We start from the raw sequence: 17,408 nt of genomic DNA on the forward strand, positions 1-17,408 counted from the left end.
AATTTTGCCCATAATTATAATAATTTGTCTCTTTACATCTGTTATGCATGGAGCCCTCTAGAAATTATATATAAATTAACCACCGTATATTTTTAAAAATTTAACTTCTTCTTAATCGTTAATAAAGATATTTAATGAGGAATTTAATTTTATTAATAAAATTATAGTGATTAAATTTAAATAATTATTTTAATAAATATTAATATTTTATTAATAAAAAATACTTCTGACGAATTAAAAAAACTAATTGAATCTTTTTAAATATAAAAAGAAAGTACTTTAATAATTAAGCCAATTAAGAGAAAGCGAGGAAGTTAAATTTATAATGTAGATAGTGACCAAGACGTTTGTGTGACGTTTAGGTTTTGATAATTGTACTTTGTGTTGAAGATGTTTTTACTTAATTTTTTTTTATTTTTCTAGTACTGGAGTAATTATTAATTAATTAATTGTATATATATGATTATTAAACATAATAAATTTATTTATATATATATATTTTTTTTAATTTAATTATTATAATTTTATTAATATATTAATAAATTAAAAATTTAATTTAATTAAATTAGATATTATAGGTAGACTAATGCTAATTTATAATGTATTCTCAAAAAAAAAAAAATGAAATTTATATTTTTAATAAATTTTAACAATGTTGGTAATTATTTTTATGATTAGGTTTATCGGCTTCATTTAGAAGATTGAATATTTTTGAAATTAAATAATTATGTATGATTTAAAAAATTGTGGTCCACTCATGTGACACCTAATTGAAAGCATGCAGGGCAGCTTGGGATAGCTGATAAGGACCAAACAACTTCAATTCAATCTAATTATTGCTCTTTGTAAATTTATTTGACCCGTTTTCCCATATGGGATTAAACCTCTTTTTCAGGGTGAAAAATAGGCTATCTATCCATAACAAAACTATATTCTCAATCCTTCAAATATATATATATATATATGTATGTATGTATTTCTTACATTGGGTAATAATCAAAATTCTAACTTTCAATTTATTTAAGATAGAAAAGTAGTAGATGATCCAAAAGAAATTAGACTTTTAGGACTTGACCTACAAATCTTATAATTCTTTTATATCGTTAAAAGAAATTAGGTTGTATTTTTTGACGTTATATTAATTAAGAAAGTTCGTTCACCATAAAATCTTATGTTTTGGTCAGATTAAGAAATTAAAATTTAAACTTTATTATAAAAAATATTATTAATTATTACTCTAATATTGAGTTTCTCTTTTTGGGCTACTCTCTTCTTCGTCAAGTAGGGGGTGTAAAACGGCGCCGCGTGGCACACAATAATCGATGAATCGGCCGACAGTCTTGAGATTCTTCCCGATTTTTCCCTACACAACTTCCCGAACTTTCCATTGCTCTGTTTTTATATCACATCATCAGCTTCCAACAAATTTCCAGCTAACTAAACAAGCAATTTTCAACGGAAACGCTTTGGGAGATTTTTCCTTGCTTTTTCTGTGTCTTGATCCAGTTTCTCTCGACTTTCTCGGGAGCTTAATAAACAAACTCAATTCGCTGCAGGTAAGAATTTGGGAAATGGGGAAGCAAGAAGAAGAACAAACGAGCTTTAATTTTTTTCGCTTATTAGGATATTCAAGACACCGTTTTCTCTTTTTTTTTTTTTGTCGCTGAGGAACTAGCAGGCAGGGGATTAAACGCTCTGCTCGTAGTGGTTTAAAGTAGGATTTTAAAGTGAGTTGCTTATGAGTTGATCCTTCTGACAGGGAGGTCGAGAATGAGTACTTTAGCTCTGAACCATTTGTTCAATTGGCCTGAGAGCTTGGAGAAATTCACGGTCAATTCACATTCTGAGGAGACAAACGAGAGCAAGAGAATTGGCACGAGTATTCCTGCTGACATTTTAGAAACCCCCAAGGAGTACATTTTCTACCTTGATGTTCCTGGTCTTTCCAAATCTGATCTTCAGGTACCACAATTTCTAGATTTCTCGTTCTGAAATTGCAATTGAAGAAGCTTCTTTGTATAACCTTTGGGGGGTTATGTGGTCTGGTGCAGATTACCGTCGAGGGAGAGAACATTCTGGTGATCAAGAGTGGAGGGAAGAGGAAGCGCGAGGAGGGTGAAGAGGAGGGCTGCAAGTATATCAGGCTGGAAAGGCGGACGCCTCAGAAGATGATGAGGAAATTCAAGTTACCCGATAATGCCAATTCATCAGCAATCACTGCTAAATGTGATAATGGTGTTTTGGCTGTGATTGTCCAGAAGCATCCTCCACCACCCAAGCCTAAGACTGTGGAAATTGTAGTTTCTTGAACTCAAAAACTTTTGTCATGAGTTTTTGGGTCGACACCATGTTTGGTCAATGTTCTGTCTCCGATGTTACTGGAAAGACTGTTTTCATAATGAAAAACGTAATGGAGACTTTCATGTATCTTCATCTTCAATCCACTCATAATTTATGTTTCTCTTATGACTCAGAACTTTCAAGTTCAACGTAATTATTGCATGGTTCTAACTCAGAATTTTCAAGTTAACAAGTTTGAAGATTTTTAGTTAGTCTGTCATTTTGTAAATAAATTATAAGTTAAGAGGAATTAATTTATAATGTTGAATTTAATGAAATTAAATGAATTAGGTTTAGTTTGACTAATATTAAGTTTAATTTTAATGTATTTAAAAATTTATAATAGATAATTTCTGAATAACCATGAAAAAAAGCTCTGTTGATGTAACCATATTCAATATTTTAGCTGAAAATACAATATATAAATTCTCTGATACATGTGCTCAACCTTTCTGCAAAATTGAACCGTATCAAGTTCTTACTACATTAACGGGCAGATTGATGATGTTAACAAAATTTGAAGCGAAGAAGAGAAGTAAACTCAGTTGGATAACCTCCTTTTCTTTGTATGCTTTGGCCTTCTCTTTGTATTCTTTCTCTTGGATGATGACCCGATTGGATTATCATCATCTATCAAATGCTTGTAATCTTCAAAACTTGCAAAGGGGGATGCTCCCGTTTTTTTCCCTTTTCTTTTTCTCTTTTTGAAACCCTCATCATCGACATCTCCAATGTCAATATCATCAGCATCGGCGCCATCTTCACTGTTATTATCATCAACCTCAGTGCCAAAATCTTCTTCATCAGCAGTACTGAAGTCCATCTCTGCATCACTCAAATCACCAACCAAATCATCATCGTCTTCCTGGGCAACTGCATCCAGATTGTCATAATCATAGTCACTATCTTCCTCTAGCGAAGGATTCGCAGCATCTAACATATTTTCAATCTCTTCATTGTCACTCTCATCACCACCATCTATATCATCATTGTCGCTGTCATTTACATTATCACCATCCACATTGTACAGTTCTTCAGCATCCACCTCTTCTGACAATTTCTTCTTTTTCTTCTTCTTCGATTTCTTTGAAGAATTCATTTTGTTCAAATAAAATTTATGGAAAACAAGATCTTCTGGGGGCACATCCACTTCGGCCAATGACAGAATTTCTGGCCCAATTAAATGGTTGGTCATGTTGAGCTGTGCGGAAAAGTCAGAAACAAAATGAAAGAGATTGTTCTTCAGATGTTTCAACCACCCAAAAAAAAAAAAAAACGATAAGCTGTATATAAGAAGCAATATTAGAAGCCACTTTACAGGTACAAACTCACCTTCTTGGCGGGTTCAATTTGAGAACCACCATGCCAAGCACTCGTCTTAGGTTTCTTTTCCATGAACTTGTCTAGAAAAGCAGTTAGTGACAGATCATGTAATGGGTTGCCATTGTAAACAATATTGGTCCCGGAAAGAAGGGTCCCAGCCATAGTAGCAACCGATGGGTGTACATGTGAAGCAAGTACTGTCAACTCCCACCAGCATGCACGATCTGCATTGCTGTTCATCCATTGGAATAGAAGAACAATGAAATAAATCAAGCACACTTCAAAAAGAGGACAAAAAACCAAGACCTGTGACTAAAAACAATTCATAGTGACCTCTATCAGCTAGGAGTTGGAAAATTTGTAGTCTAAAAGTTTTTACCATCACCCCTCCATGAACACAGGCTCAGAGAGGAAGAAAGAGGAAGATTACCAGTAAGAAGGTTCTCTGTGTCGCGGATCATAACCTCCAGGAAGGACAGTCTTTGTGGAAAACATCTGTGGTCTCTGCAAGTTTTGAGTAGATATTTCTTTCTGTCTGTAAAAATAATTTGAGTTGTCTTCCATAAGCAGCTCCCTTGCCTCAACTGAAGTATCTTCATCGTCAGAATCAGAGGCAGGCAAGTGATCTTGTTCTTCCGACGAATCATTGTCAGAGTTGGCAACTTCACTGCCATTAGCATGTTCAACACGAGCATCCTCTTTATTTGCAGCTGTGTCAGTTTCGGCATCATTTTCTTCTCTAACATCTTCAAAATGTTCAAAATCTTCATCAACAGACTCATTTTGGAGCACCATATTCCTGCTCGAGGAGGAGAGTAAGTTGATTAACTTATGTATATGAGTTAAGATAATATAGCTAATAAGATTTAGAAGCCTCACCATAAAGGTGGTCTTGCCTTAAGAACTTCGGATAGAAGGAACAGGGATCCACATGCATACTGAGGTGGCTGCTGAAGTGCAACCTGTTAAAGCATTAATGAGATTAATCATGCATCAAACCCCAATTTATAATCTTGTATGGAGACCAAACACAGTATCATTTGCATTTGCTAACATTATTTAAGTGGTCCAAAAAAATTGGAATATATGGTTTTGATTTATGCTAGGAGATGAATTTAGGATTAGTTTGCTGGGCTGTATTTATACAGTTTTTTATTATTTATAACTGGAGTTGGCGCCTTTTACCGGCGCATAACTAATAATTTTTTATAGTTCCTCTCAGGGCGAAGTTCAAAATTTTCTACAGTGTGGGAGCCTGTGGTGCTTGGATTCAAGAAAAGGTTTGTTGGTTGGAAGCATAGATTCTTCTCTACAGGTAGCACACACAATCTTATTAAAAACACCCTGTTCAATTTGTCAACTTATTATCTATCTTTCTTCTCAAAGTTTGCAACAAATCCATAGGTCCTTCAATGTCAGTTTCTGTGGTGAAGAGGCAGAGGAGATTTCATCTGGTTACTAAGGACACGGTTAAGACTTCCATCCTTAAAGGGGGTTTGGGTAGATACCTCATTCCTATCAATCAAGTGCTTCAAGAAAGGTGGCTATTGAGATTTATGACTTGGGAAGGTAACCTCTAGATGGAAGTGATTAGGGCCAAATTCTGTCGACTAGGGTTGGATGGTCAGACAATCTAGAGCCTCTCATAGCATGGGTTTGTAGAAAAAAATTCTCTGGGCAGGAAGTCTTCTCCAAGTGTAGCGAAATGAGGATCCATCATGGTAACAGGGTGAGTTTCTGGCATGACTACTAGTACAAGGGTGGGGCTTTTCATTGTCAGTTTCGTTGCATTTTCTCTATTGCCTGTAGAAAAGAAGACTTCTTTTTTTTTTAAATATATATATATATATATATTTAAAAGCACCAAGAGGGTGCAAAACCTGTATATAAAAGTATTTATAATGCTAACAGGATATAAATCAACTCTCTTATATTCTTGCTAAAATAAAGCAGGTGACTCCTTAACAAAAAACTCAGGATTTAAAACAAAAAATCCTTAAACCTATCAAAATTAGATTTTGTCCCCTCAAAGTCCTTTGTTTCCCGTCTTTCTAACTAGCCCAAAAGTACCCAAATGGATAACTGTCCTTTCTTAAATTGTTGATTTATTATCAACAAATACTTAGATCAATAACTAATTGATTAAAATTTAACCCCGAAAACCATATAGTTATCATTAATAAATATAGACATACAAATGCATTTCCCTTAGCATAAAAGTACGAGAGAAGAAATTGAAGAACTCATTTTGCAAGAGAAAAAATATACGTAGAATTTATATATTCAATTATTTTATTTTTATTTTTGTCTCATTTATTATTGTTTGATTTACATTAGATATCAATTATAATAGAATTTCTCCATTTTCTAATTAGCTAATCATATGTCTACAGTGTTTTTTCGATTTGCATACTTATATACTTGTGATATTTTTAAAGCATGAGATGTGAATACCACCATGTTATTATATTATACAGATGAATGGATCTAGAAAATGTAATTCCATTGCACTACCAACCTGCAATAGACGTTTAGAAAAGGCAGACGCACGCTTCAGATTTACATCACTTTTCATGGCTCTGAGAAGAAGTCCAACGAACATTTCTGCCTGTAAAGCATCATTAAAAAAAATAGTTTGTTAATCTTAACGGAGAAAAGGCATACAAGATAGCATTTAAAATATTTTCTCATCACATATTGGAATCAATGTTGGTAAATAAGGACTTATAGGCAACATTATTGGAAGGTCAATGAAGAAAGAGAATTCAGAAGCCAAGGTGCTAAAAAAGTCTTGCACCGTGCAATTTCTTCTTTCATCAAGAAGGTGACAGGTAACAAACAGTGTACTTGGTAATACCCCTGAAAACTTAAAAGTCTTCCTAGGGCGAAAAAATAGTTCGAGGGATTCCAACTAGAATCACCAAAATTCTTGACCGATTATAAAGAATGATAACAAAGAAATGGACAGTTACAGTTTTTCTTTATTCAAACAGCTGCAGATAATTTAACACCAAAAAAGGAATGAAACTACCCAAGTAGTCCTTTTTCCTGGAAGAATAAAGAATAAGTAGAACGAAATGGGATTAGTTCTAATAAGCCTCTCCAAATCTGATACTTCAACTCAAATAAAGTAAACTGGTCTTAAATGATACAACAAAATGGGATTAGCTCCAATAACCTTCTCCAAACTTGATACTCAACTCAAATAAATAAACACACCTAACTGCACCAAACTCTATTGAAACATACATGTTATCACTAACTTAATTCCCAATGTCCACATTTCCACCCACCAAAAGTTCTAAAAAATCCACACAAATGTCTGATTGCATTTTATGAAAAGATATTATATTCAATCATATCTTGGAAGTGGAATATACACTTGTTGAGTGGTGCCTCATATTTTCAGAAAAGCTTTTGTAAAAGGAGTTTTCTGCAATGCACCTACAGAAAGGTAACATAATCTTGGCCAGGGCACATTTTTTGATCATGGGAACTATACTTGTAACTTTAGATTGTCTACTTAATAACTATACTTTAAGTAATAAAGAGGAAAACTAATTCGTATGCTAGTACTTCATGCACCAGTGAATTATGCACATTGTTGAACAACGTAAAGTCTCTTTTTGTTCTCTCTTTTTCCGTATTTACTCTATGTTTGTCAGAGTCTCGGGCTCTGGATCTGGTCACAGGAGCGGCTAGTGTGAGCTCCTGAGCAAGCATGTTGCTTGCTTCCTGGTTTTCTGCCGGCCTATGGTGAGGCTCGTCCAAGAGAACCTTCCATCATTTAGAAAGAAACTCTTAAATTAATAGCTTGGTAATTTTGTTATGATAATAGGCATATTTATAGGCAAGCGGATAGAATTAGATCCCTATTAGAATACTAGGAATAATTGTCATAGTTTGATTCTAATTCCTAATTTAATCTAATTATAACTCTAATAATCATAGTCCCAGCTTTATTTCCTAATCTATACCTAAATCTAAATACTTAATATCAATTCTTAAAGAATTATAACTCTTACTAGTTACTTAAATAAACCAGCTTCCTAATTAACTATAGATTTCAACTCCTTCACTTTGTTGCTTCCATGGGTCGCATGCATATATTTTTTTCCTGCAAACTTATTTTGAATAACTGGCTGTAGGTCCTCTTTTTTTGTGTGATGCAACAATGTTGCATAATAATATTCACCAAAAGCACCATGCTATGGTGTAATTATCGATTAAATATTCAAAAAAAAAAAAAGAGAAACAAATGATAAAACATACATTATCATATTGGATAAAAAAAAGTAAATATAACTTGACTTGCCTTGGAAGAAGTCATTACAGAAGGGAGTAGGAGTTTTGAGTATAATGCACGGTAAAATCTATCACTAACAATCTGATTCTTGGATGAGATTTTGTGAAGAAGCATTAATGCTTGAACTCCCACATTAAAATTCTTCGAATGAACCTGCAAAATTGAGGGTCTATCAAACATCGAAGGACCTTGAAAATAGCTGTGACCGTGCATGCTGTGCTTCTCTTTTTGGTTCTCACAGAAAACAAACAAGCTTAAGTCTTAGAGATTACCAGTTGAAAGAGCATTGGTGTATGCACCTCAATTACATCATCAGCCTCATTGCTTGAAACATATGGAAATGCTCTATTAACTCCCTGCGGATATGGCAAAAAGGATAGACGATAATTAACTTCCAAAATTTTGAGGGAAACTTTCCAAAGGTACATTATTCTATAGCTAAAACAATAAGAAATAAGAAGAGTGGAACATTGTGATTTCAGTAACTAACATATAGGAAGAAAGAATATTTGCACGTACTGTTAAGAGAGCTGATAGAAGTCTAGAATCCAATTCAACATGAGACTCTGTCGAACTCTTTCGTATGTTTTTCTTAGAAGACCCGTAAGATTTTCTAGCCTCCACTTCTTCACTTTTATCCACCAGCTGGTCAGCACCTGCCTCAGTAATCAGTACCTGAAAGCATAGGATGTTTAAGTATTATTGTTGCTCCAACTATCTTATGTGGTCAGAAATAACTCCATTTAGTCCAACGATTAAACCATGTGAATAGAGGTAAATTTAATTCAGAAGCAAGAGGAGTTGCTAACATAAAAATTAATACCAGTCAGAAACTGAATGGCATTGGTACCTTGAACAATGCAAAATACACATCTATCAATCGTTTTGCCACCTTTGGTCCATCTCCTCTGTGACTCAAACGAATCTGGCTCAAAAAGTTAACCTGCATAGTATTAAGAGAGAACAATACAGCTCATTATCTTTAAAGAGATATTCTTCAGGTTAAACTGAAGGCAGTTTATATTTTAGCACAAGTTGAACCTTGCTTTGGTGAAGATTGAAGCAAGAGAGATATAATCCAGTAGTCCACATAATTTTAACAGATACCAATATGGACAGGATTTATACATACAAAAAGGGCAAGGATAATGTGAGAGAAACTTTTAAACCTGAGTTAGAATGTGGGATACTGATATGGGAAACTAACACCTTGTTTATAGAGAGTGAAGTGAGGAAAAAGAAAATTACATAATGAAACAGACCATTCTTTCCCCTGTTTGGATAAAAAAATAATTATTATAACACCTTAAAAACCTATTTTTTCCATTCCCAAACTGCGAGAATAAGAGTAGAAAAAGGACTCATCCTAAATTGGAAATTTTCTATTTCCACCTTAAATGTATAGCTCGGGAGAATTATAATTTCACTCCCTGCAGCTTGACCTTACTAAACGCAAACTCTCTATTTTTTGTTATTCCTAATAAATTCATTAATTGATATCTTCTTTTTTTCATTTTCTTTAACTTTTATTTGTTTAGCTTTGAAAATCTATATGTTTGTGTTTAGAACTACAGACATGTCTCTGAAAGACTATCCATTTTATGTAATAATAAGAAAAGACTCTAAACATGAAATTGTAACAAAAAAAAAGAGACATGGGCTTACACAAACATTTTTTTAATAAACGGGCCTAGATAAACCACAAGGGTAAAATCATATTTGGCTCTTCTATAAATAGAGTCCATTATTAAAGATTTTCTTATAATGAATTATTTCTTTTACATATCAAAACAAAATAAAATATTACAACAATATTTTGTTTATCTTCTAAATCTTTGGTTATCCAAACAGGGAAAACATTTTGCATTTGCTCTCCTTAAAAAATTCCCTTTATTCTTTTCTTTTCCTTTCTTCTCCATTCAAATCCACATGGTTTATAGTGTCGCAGAACATGATCACACATGTCACAACTGAAATTACTTCGGCAAAGTAGACAAGCCCTTCCCCTAAACAAGATGACTTGAACACAAACAGCAAAAGAACCTAATAATGCAAAAGTAAGATGCAAGACAATAGCCAATGCATCCCCAAGCTTCATAATCAACTTAGGCTTGTGACAACATATGGAGGAATAAGTAACTATCTATTAAAAGTGTATATATATAAAAAAAAGCACAAGATTGCAATAAATATCAGTTGCTAAAGATTCAAAATATATGCAGTCAAATAAGGAGATATACAGCATGATATTTCGCTCGTAAGCCCAAATGAGGTCGAAAAAGAAAAGTATCCACTTCCTCAATCACCACAGCCTGCAAAAAGGAAGCCATTAATACAATTAGAGGATAGGACCTGCAAACATATTATATACTTGCATATTAAGGGAGAGTAGAATGATAGTCAATTTTAAGAAAATAATCATACTTTCATATTTGGGTGATCAGATAAAAGATTTGATAGGTAAAAGTCAGCATTCGATGCACTTTTATTTTGAGGATCTCCCAGCTGTATGTAATTAGAACATGAGAAACTGAACTCAAAGAGCCTTAGCCATTTCAAATAAATAGTATCAACAAACATAATAATCTTACATACAATAATTTCATAAAGAGACAAGATTCAATGTGATTCACCTTGTTCACTAGTGCTGTGAGTAATCTTCGCTCTTGCTCTGATTTGCTCGCCAGTAAAACGTACAGGCTCTGAAAGTAAAATTAATTGAGAATCAAATGCTCTGACCATATAACATCATATAAATTGTCAAGATATAGAGATATACATGTCCAAACCATAGAAACCAAATGAGTGATCAGACCACATTCATAAATTGGTATTTGATTTATACGTATAGTAACACAAAGATAATCATATATCCAAGGTTGTATATTTCTTTTTTTTTTATAGATAAAAGTAGGAGAAAATATATTAAAGGTAGAGCGCCAAGGGGGCGCAGCCCATGTAAAAAGAGAGAGAATAATTTACAGATCCGTAATAATATCAACAATAGATCCCAAATCCTCTAAACTATCTAAATTGTGGCCAACAATAGTAGAACCAAAAAAACGTCGCCATCTATCCTTGACAGTATCAAAATTAGTATACCTATCTTCAAAAACTCTTTTGTTCCTTTCATTACAAATGACCCAAATAATAGATAGAGGACTAAATTTGTGACATTTGTGCTTCGTAATAATTCCTTCCCAAGGTTGTATATTTCTACTGATCCAAACATCTAACCATGTATCAAATTTGATCGTTAGCCAAGATGGAGGAAGAGAGGGGGTTGCACGCAGGAAAAACATATTGTTGCGATAACCTTATCAAAGAAAACAAATTTTGTCATTATTAAGGATAGATGACTTCACTATTTTGGCTCCATCATCCTTGGTCGCAACCATAACTCTTTTGATCATCTTGGATACATTGTAGATATATTTACTGATCTGCAAATACTACCTTTTGTACATGGGTTCACCCCCTTGACGTTCTTTTTGGTATTATTACTCACTTTTATCTCTAAAAAAAAAATGAAAACCTTATCAAAGAAAACAATGCTAGTTGCAGACTTACAATTCTAAAAGAAATTAAACATTGCATTTGCAATCTGCACTGATGTATTTGAAATTATACATCATGTGAGCTTTAGGCAAGAAGAGAGAGAGAGGAGGAATGGTGTTACAACCATTGTTGGTCACTCATTTAGTGGCCAGGTGTACAAACAAGGGACCAATGAATCAGCAAGGAGAATTTCTGCATGGTCCTATCCAACCCAGTTAGCTCTTATGCTCAGATGACTTTTAAATTTTTTATTTATTATAAGTTCATTTACATTATCTTAATAAGCAAGAGCAATACAGTTCTACGTATCTATTTTTTTTTTTTGAAATAAAAATGTGGAGTTGTATTGATGTAATAATGCTAAGGGGACACAATCCATTGACAATGTATTTACAAGTCGACTAAACTATTGACAAGAAAACCAAGATCATCGAAATAGTCGATGTTATGTCCCAATATAATGGAACCAAAATAGTGAAACCAACTATCAATGATTTTGTTAAAATCTACTTCTATTCTTTCAAAAGTGCGATTGTTTCTTTCCTTTCAGAGAACTCACATAATGGTGAGTGGGATTCGTCTTAACATTTTCCTCTTGCCGCTGATGCCTTCCCATGCTAGGAGTTCTAGGTATCTAAACTTACTTATAGACCAAGGAATAGATAATTCATATCAGATCCTAGAATTTACGAAGCCAAAGCTTGATGCCTTCACTTTATATGTACCCTCTTCAATTAAATTCCAGACAATCTCTTCCAAATTAAAGTACCTAACCTAGATATCAAAGGGTCTCTCCAACGAGCCCTCAACATAATTCATCATAGGTCATAAAATATGGAAATCAGTCAAGCATGCAGCTACGATCATGTGAATAGAACCATGACCACATCTGGGACTTTGGACCTTTCTTTAAAAATAAAAAGTATAGTGTATCATTAATTCACCAGCACCAAAAGAGTGTCACCCATGTACATTTACAAGTCAGTTGGTATGTTAATAAATCTCCAAACTCCTCAACTGAAAGAATAAATGTCCCATCACCAAAAAGTTCAATATCTAGAACCATCAGTCTCTAACTCTAACAAAATCCTCTTCCACCCCCTCAAAAGCTCTTTTCTTTCTCTTCTTCCACACAACCCATAAAATGGCAAGAGGGATGAGATCCACTTGTTTCCTCCCATTGCTAATACCTTTCCAGGTCCATATCTAAACTTCTATAGCTTAGGTAATCCCCAATAATCCTGTAGGCCATTGTCCATAATTTATGCACAAACAGGCACCAAAGCATAATATGGTTACAACATTATGCCTCCCTTTTGTAGAGAAAACAGTTGTTCACCAAAATTCTTCCCCTCCTCATCAGTTTGTCAATTGTCAAAATACATTCATGCCTCACCTCGCACGCAAAAGAGCAACCCTAGGAGGAGCATCCAGACTCTGGACCATATGAACTAGGCATTGAAGCCAAACCACATTTTTGATGGACTTTATTAATCGTCTGCTTGTCTCCTATTGCAAGTTGGTACTACTAATTGTTATGTACTATTTCTCAAAGTATGCCCACTTTTTATTGTTGTCCAACATAGTATAGCATTAGGGGTCAAAAAATATTTTTGGACTCAGATTTATATTACACGGCTTGCCGAAAAATCTTTGTGAATGATATAGAAGCTACCTCCATAAACAACTTTTGGAAGGAAGCCCTTTTTTTACCTCTAGCACTAAACTCTTTCAATTCTTCATATCCCCTATAGCCTGATGTTCTGAGCTTTTTAACTGCACAATCAAGATACACTCAGTACTTCACCAATGACCATCCTCGTCTTAGATTGCCTTATGCATATTACCTTATATACCAAATTCCAACTATCCTTATGGACGAAACCATTTGAGGCCTCTATGGTACTTACAAGATAGAGATGAAAAGGGTTCGATTGCTTACAAACTAACAAGTTCTGATGATTCACATAATATACAAAATATCTAAACATCAGCCACACATCTTATCCAAAAATTATAACAGCAGAAGACTGCAAATATAGCGTTTCAACATACACCTAAAAGAATTTGTTGAGTCTAGTAATAATCATATACTAAAGAATTATCTAGAAGACAAACCTTTAGTGCCTTGTCTTTTAGTTGAGGTAGCATATCCCTTGATGCCTCTTCGAGTGCAAAAACAAAAAGGTCATACCTGATGAGATCATTCATAACTCCCAAAATAACTTGTAAGCTCACTTAAGTGGACCTTAAACAATACTATCAAGAAGAAAAATAGACCTTAATATGGAATGCCGATCTGAAATATCAAGGAGTGATGGTTTATTAAGTATTAATAGAATTATGGTTGGCAGATCTACTTTTGTAACATGGTGAAAATTTCAAGGCCCATTTTTTTCTAAACAAGTTAGTCTTATCTTTTCTTTTAAGGAAAAAAAAGACCTCAAGAACCATGTTGATGAGAATTTGGTCAAGAGAGTAACTAAGAAGAAACCCAACTTTGCACCAACAATCGATTGCAGAAAGCAAGATAAAGCAGTTTATATACCTCTGCTTTAAGCACTCCTCCCAGTACCAAAAAAGGAGAAGGGAATAACCATCTTTTGTTTCTGGAAGGTTATTTACTGGACGCTGCAAAAGTGTCTTCAGCTTCCGATCAGGTAATAATCTGGTAAATAAACAAAAGCATAAGTAAAGCATGCAAGTTACTGAAAAGAAAACAGAAATAGAACTTTCGAGAGGGGGATAATGAAACAAAGTAGGAAAGCTATCAAATTCAACCCCAAAATGTAGTCGTCATCCTTACTGCAATCCTAATTGAGTATCCTCTTTCTAAGAAATTGTGATGATTTTTAATCACAGAAAAGCTTGCTATTCAATTCTATTAAACCTTTAAAATTGAGTAATAACAATTTATAAACATATTTTTAAGAAATTTGTCTTCTAAAAATGGAGGGTGATATTCTGGTGTATGCCTCAAGTGTGAAACCCCCCAAGCTTCATTAGGCCAGTTAGTAAACATAACTAGTCACTAGTTTCTTAAACTGGTTAACATGGAAGAGCAAGAGAGATAGAGCTCACTTAATGAAAAGTTCAGTCAATGCTTTAAACCCCTTGAATGCATAGCGCTTTCCAACTTTCGAGGTTACCATTCCTGCAACAGACAAGTCCATTATCATCAACCAAAGGAACTATAATGCTCAATGAGAACAGGAATAAATGACAAGTAAATGATTCAGCAGGTAAAAGTTCCATAACTTACAAATGATTGGTATCATTTCCCCCCAATAAAGAAATTAACTTATATTCTCATTAAAGCAAACTTATGAACGAACTTATTCATACATAAAAATTCTCAGTATTAAAAAAAAGTTGAAGGTCAACAAATGGAAAATCCATTAGCCATAACTAATGGACATTGATATAAACATGAGTTCCACTACATTCTGCAACAGAACAAACTCTAGGCTCTCATGTGTGGACCATAAATTCAGCAAATGATCCAAAACCCACAAGCTTTAGAGTATATTTGGAACATTTTATGGGATTTAGTGTACATACTTCCACTATGAGAAGATGGAAATTCGACATACTTAATTCGCCTTATTTTGAGTTAAACTTCCGTTCTCTTGCAATATAATTTTCATATCCATTCATAGTGGAAGTATGACTTTTGAAATAAATTCCAAAAAAAGTAGTTCATTTGTCCAAATATACACTTAATGCACAGCATTAACAAGAAAAACAAACTTAAATGTCCATCAAACATATACCAACATGACTAAATGTATCAAGAACCCTAAACCATAAAGTTATAAGTCTCCTAAAAATCAAGCAAAAACAAGCTTAAGAAAAGAGAAAAAAGCACAGAAACCAAACCCAATATTCACACCTTACAGACCATGCTTTTAAAAGAAAAGAGGCACAATCAGAGGTAGGAGGAGGGGGGTGAGAGAGAAAGAGAGGAAGCATAAAAGCTTCCATTTTTCTCTCCCTAAAAACGTACCCAAGAGAGCATCAAGTGACCTCAAATTGGCGATTGCATTCTCCCCCACCATAATCTCAAATGCGGTGACTTTATCAGCCTCAGTTCCCGCCTTCTGTGCGGCAATCACCATCTTCATGTCCCCGGACTTCCCTTTGCTTGAATCAAAATCCTGGGTATACTGCCACATCAATCTCTCTCCCAACTCCCTCTTCTTTTCCACTATCCTCTTCCATTCCTCCAGGTTTTTCACTTCAACTCTCCGGTTCTTTTCTACACCTCCCAATACCTTCTCCTCCATTTCACCTGCATCCTTGTACCACTCTGAGCTCATTGCACTCGACTTCACCAAAGGCAGCTTCGGCAAATTCTTGTACTTATCAAACCGCTTGCCCTTGTAAGTTTTATCGTCATCAAGTGACAAAACAGGAGCTTTGGGTTTTGGTTTTTGGTTACTGAAAATGCCATTATCCTTGGAATTCAGCTTTTGGGTGTGGTCTGCTGAGTGCTCGGACTGCAGCTTGCCATTTTTTTTCTTGAAATTCCTGAACTTTTTCTTCTGGGCATCAGCAGTCTTCCGCTCAATGTCGGTGCCACCATTGACGGTTTCCTTAGCAGATTCGTTGCGTTTGTTAGGTTTAAGGGGGCCGGTTTTGCGAAAATCAGCATCGTTAAAGCCTGAGGATGGGAGAGAAGAAGAGAATCCGAGAGAAGAGGCAAAAGAAGCAACATCCGATTTCAGAAGCTCAATGTCCTGTGAATTGTTTGAGGGTTTTGGGGGTTTTGAGTTTGACATGTTTTGCAGCTTTCCCGCTCGCTTACTGTTAATATTGTAAACCCTCGGGAGTATTGTCCTCGCCGTTGCTGATGAGTAAACGAAGATAAATTTTGGAACTTCAACGTTTATTATTTTACTATTTCATCCTGAACTTTCAAACTATACGAATAACACCTAATTGTTTAATAAAAGTTTCAATTTAGTCCTTTTAATTTTAAAACCAACAAAATTTATCTCATAATGTAACTAAGAAATCTAAGGTGAAAGGGTTGTTTGCAAAATCTATATATGCTATTATTTTATAGCGAGTTTTTCTTCTAATATTCTTAAATAAAATTGAGATTAAAAAAAATTGAGCATTACATATTAATAAATTTAAAAATATATTTGTGACTATCGCATAATTTATTATTTAAATATATGATATTAAATAATAAAATAATTATTAAAAATTCTTATTTTACTGTTTTATTTATTATAATAAAATTTTTTTATGTATAATAGAATAAAAATTAAAAAAATTATCACGTCATACAAGTTAGTAAGTTATATAAATTTTTTATTAAACATATTATCTAATTGAGTAATATATTAATTAATAATTATAATTATGATGTATTTTAAGTGATAATTGAATGATTAATATTAAAAATTATCAACATTGTTAACAATAATATTATTTTTTCAAAACCATGAAATTAAAATTTTAAATTCATATATTATTAAGAAATTTAGGTTGGGAAGTGGAAAACATATATACATATATATATATATAATTAAGAAATAATATAAATGAACAAAACTAATTTGTTAGACTTATTATTTAAAATTTAAAGATTAATTTATTAAATTGATATGATATTTTATTAAGTTTTTAATAATATCATATATACATTAATATTAACTTAAAAAATTAAATAAAAATATTATGAAATATTGTTTAAAAAAGCCAAAATAAAAAATATAGAAAATACTATTAATTTTAAAAGGTTAAAAATCAAATTTTTAGGTCATAAATGAATATAAAGAAAGAAAAAGGGGTCATTCGAGTAATAATAAATATAAAAGGGACTTTATGCAACTAGGGTTTCCCAGAGAACCCTTTATAAATCACATTA

At 33.5% G+C, this 17,408-nt stretch overlaps 2 protein-coding genes across 3 annotated transcripts; one reads left to right on the forward strand and one right to left on the reverse strand.

Annotated features, from left to right (window-relative positions):
• Positions 1–1,351: 1,351 nt before the first annotated feature.
• LOC110818391 (HSP20-like chaperones superfamily protein) lies at positions 1,352–2,461 on the forward strand. The gene is made up of 3 exons (XM_022047261.2): positions 1,352–1,556; positions 1,760–1,962; positions 2,052–2,461. Exons 2-3 carry the CDS (start codon positions 1,771–1,773, stop codon positions 2,307–2,309), a joined length of 450 nt encoding a protein of 149 aa, XP_021902953.1. The 5' UTR covers positions 1,352–1,556; positions 1,760–1,770; the 3' UTR covers positions 2,310–2,461.
• A 237-nt stretch (positions 2,462–2,698) lies between these two features.
• Positions 2,699–16,387, reverse strand: EDA25 (CCAAT-binding factor). Of its 2 annotated transcripts, XM_088218342.1 has the most exons (16): positions 15,534–16,387; positions 14,609–14,681; positions 14,076–14,195; positions 13,646–13,721; positions 10,603–10,671; positions 10,394–10,474; positions 10,210–10,281; positions 8,820–8,912; positions 8,489–8,644; positions 8,242–8,325; positions 7,975–8,122; positions 6,182–6,267; positions 4,543–4,625; positions 4,094–4,462; positions 3,673–3,895; positions 2,699–3,541 (listed from the first exon to the last, which is right to left on the reverse strand). In XM_088218342.1, exons 1-16 carry the CDS (start codon positions 16,306–16,308, stop codon positions 2,882–2,884), a joined length of 3,168 nt encoding a protein of 1,055 aa, XP_088074468.1. In that variant the 5' UTR covers positions 16,309–16,387; the 3' UTR covers positions 2,699–2,881. The 2 variants fall into 2 exon arrangements, with proteins under 2 accessions (XP_088074468.1, XP_088074469.1); XM_088218343.1 differs by lacking the exon at positions 10,394–10,474.
• Between the last annotated feature and the right edge of the window lie 1,021 nt (positions 16,388–17,408).

Source organism: Carica papaya, chromosome 4 (assembly GCF_054855325.1).
Source record: "Carica papaya isolate Zhongbai chromosome 4, ASM5485532v1, whole genome shotgun sequence".
NCBI classification, from domain to species: domain Eukaryota; kingdom Viridiplantae; phylum Streptophyta; class Magnoliopsida; order Brassicales; family Caricaceae; genus Carica; species Carica papaya.

Coding starts and splice junctions, on each gene's coding strand:
- LOC110818391 (XM_022047261.2), top strand. CDS start 1,771: ATGAGTACTTTAGCTCTGAACCATTTGTTCAATTGGCCTGAGAGCTTG. Junction 1,963..2,051: donor TTTCCAAATCTGATCTTCAG/GTACCACAATTT, acceptor GGTCTGGTGCAG/ATTACCGTCGAGGGAGAGAA.
- EDA25 (XM_088218342.1), bottom strand. CDS start 16,308: ATGTCAAACTCAAAACCCCCAAAACCCTCAAACAATTCACAGGACATT. Junction 13,722..14,075: donor GAGGAGTGCTTAAAGCAGAG/GTATATAAACTG, acceptor TGATCTCATCAG/GTATGACCTTTTTGTTTTTG. Junction 4,463..4,542: donor AAGGCAAGACCACCTTTATG/GTGAGGCTTCTA, acceptor CTCCTCGAGCAG/GAATATGGTGCTCCAAAATG.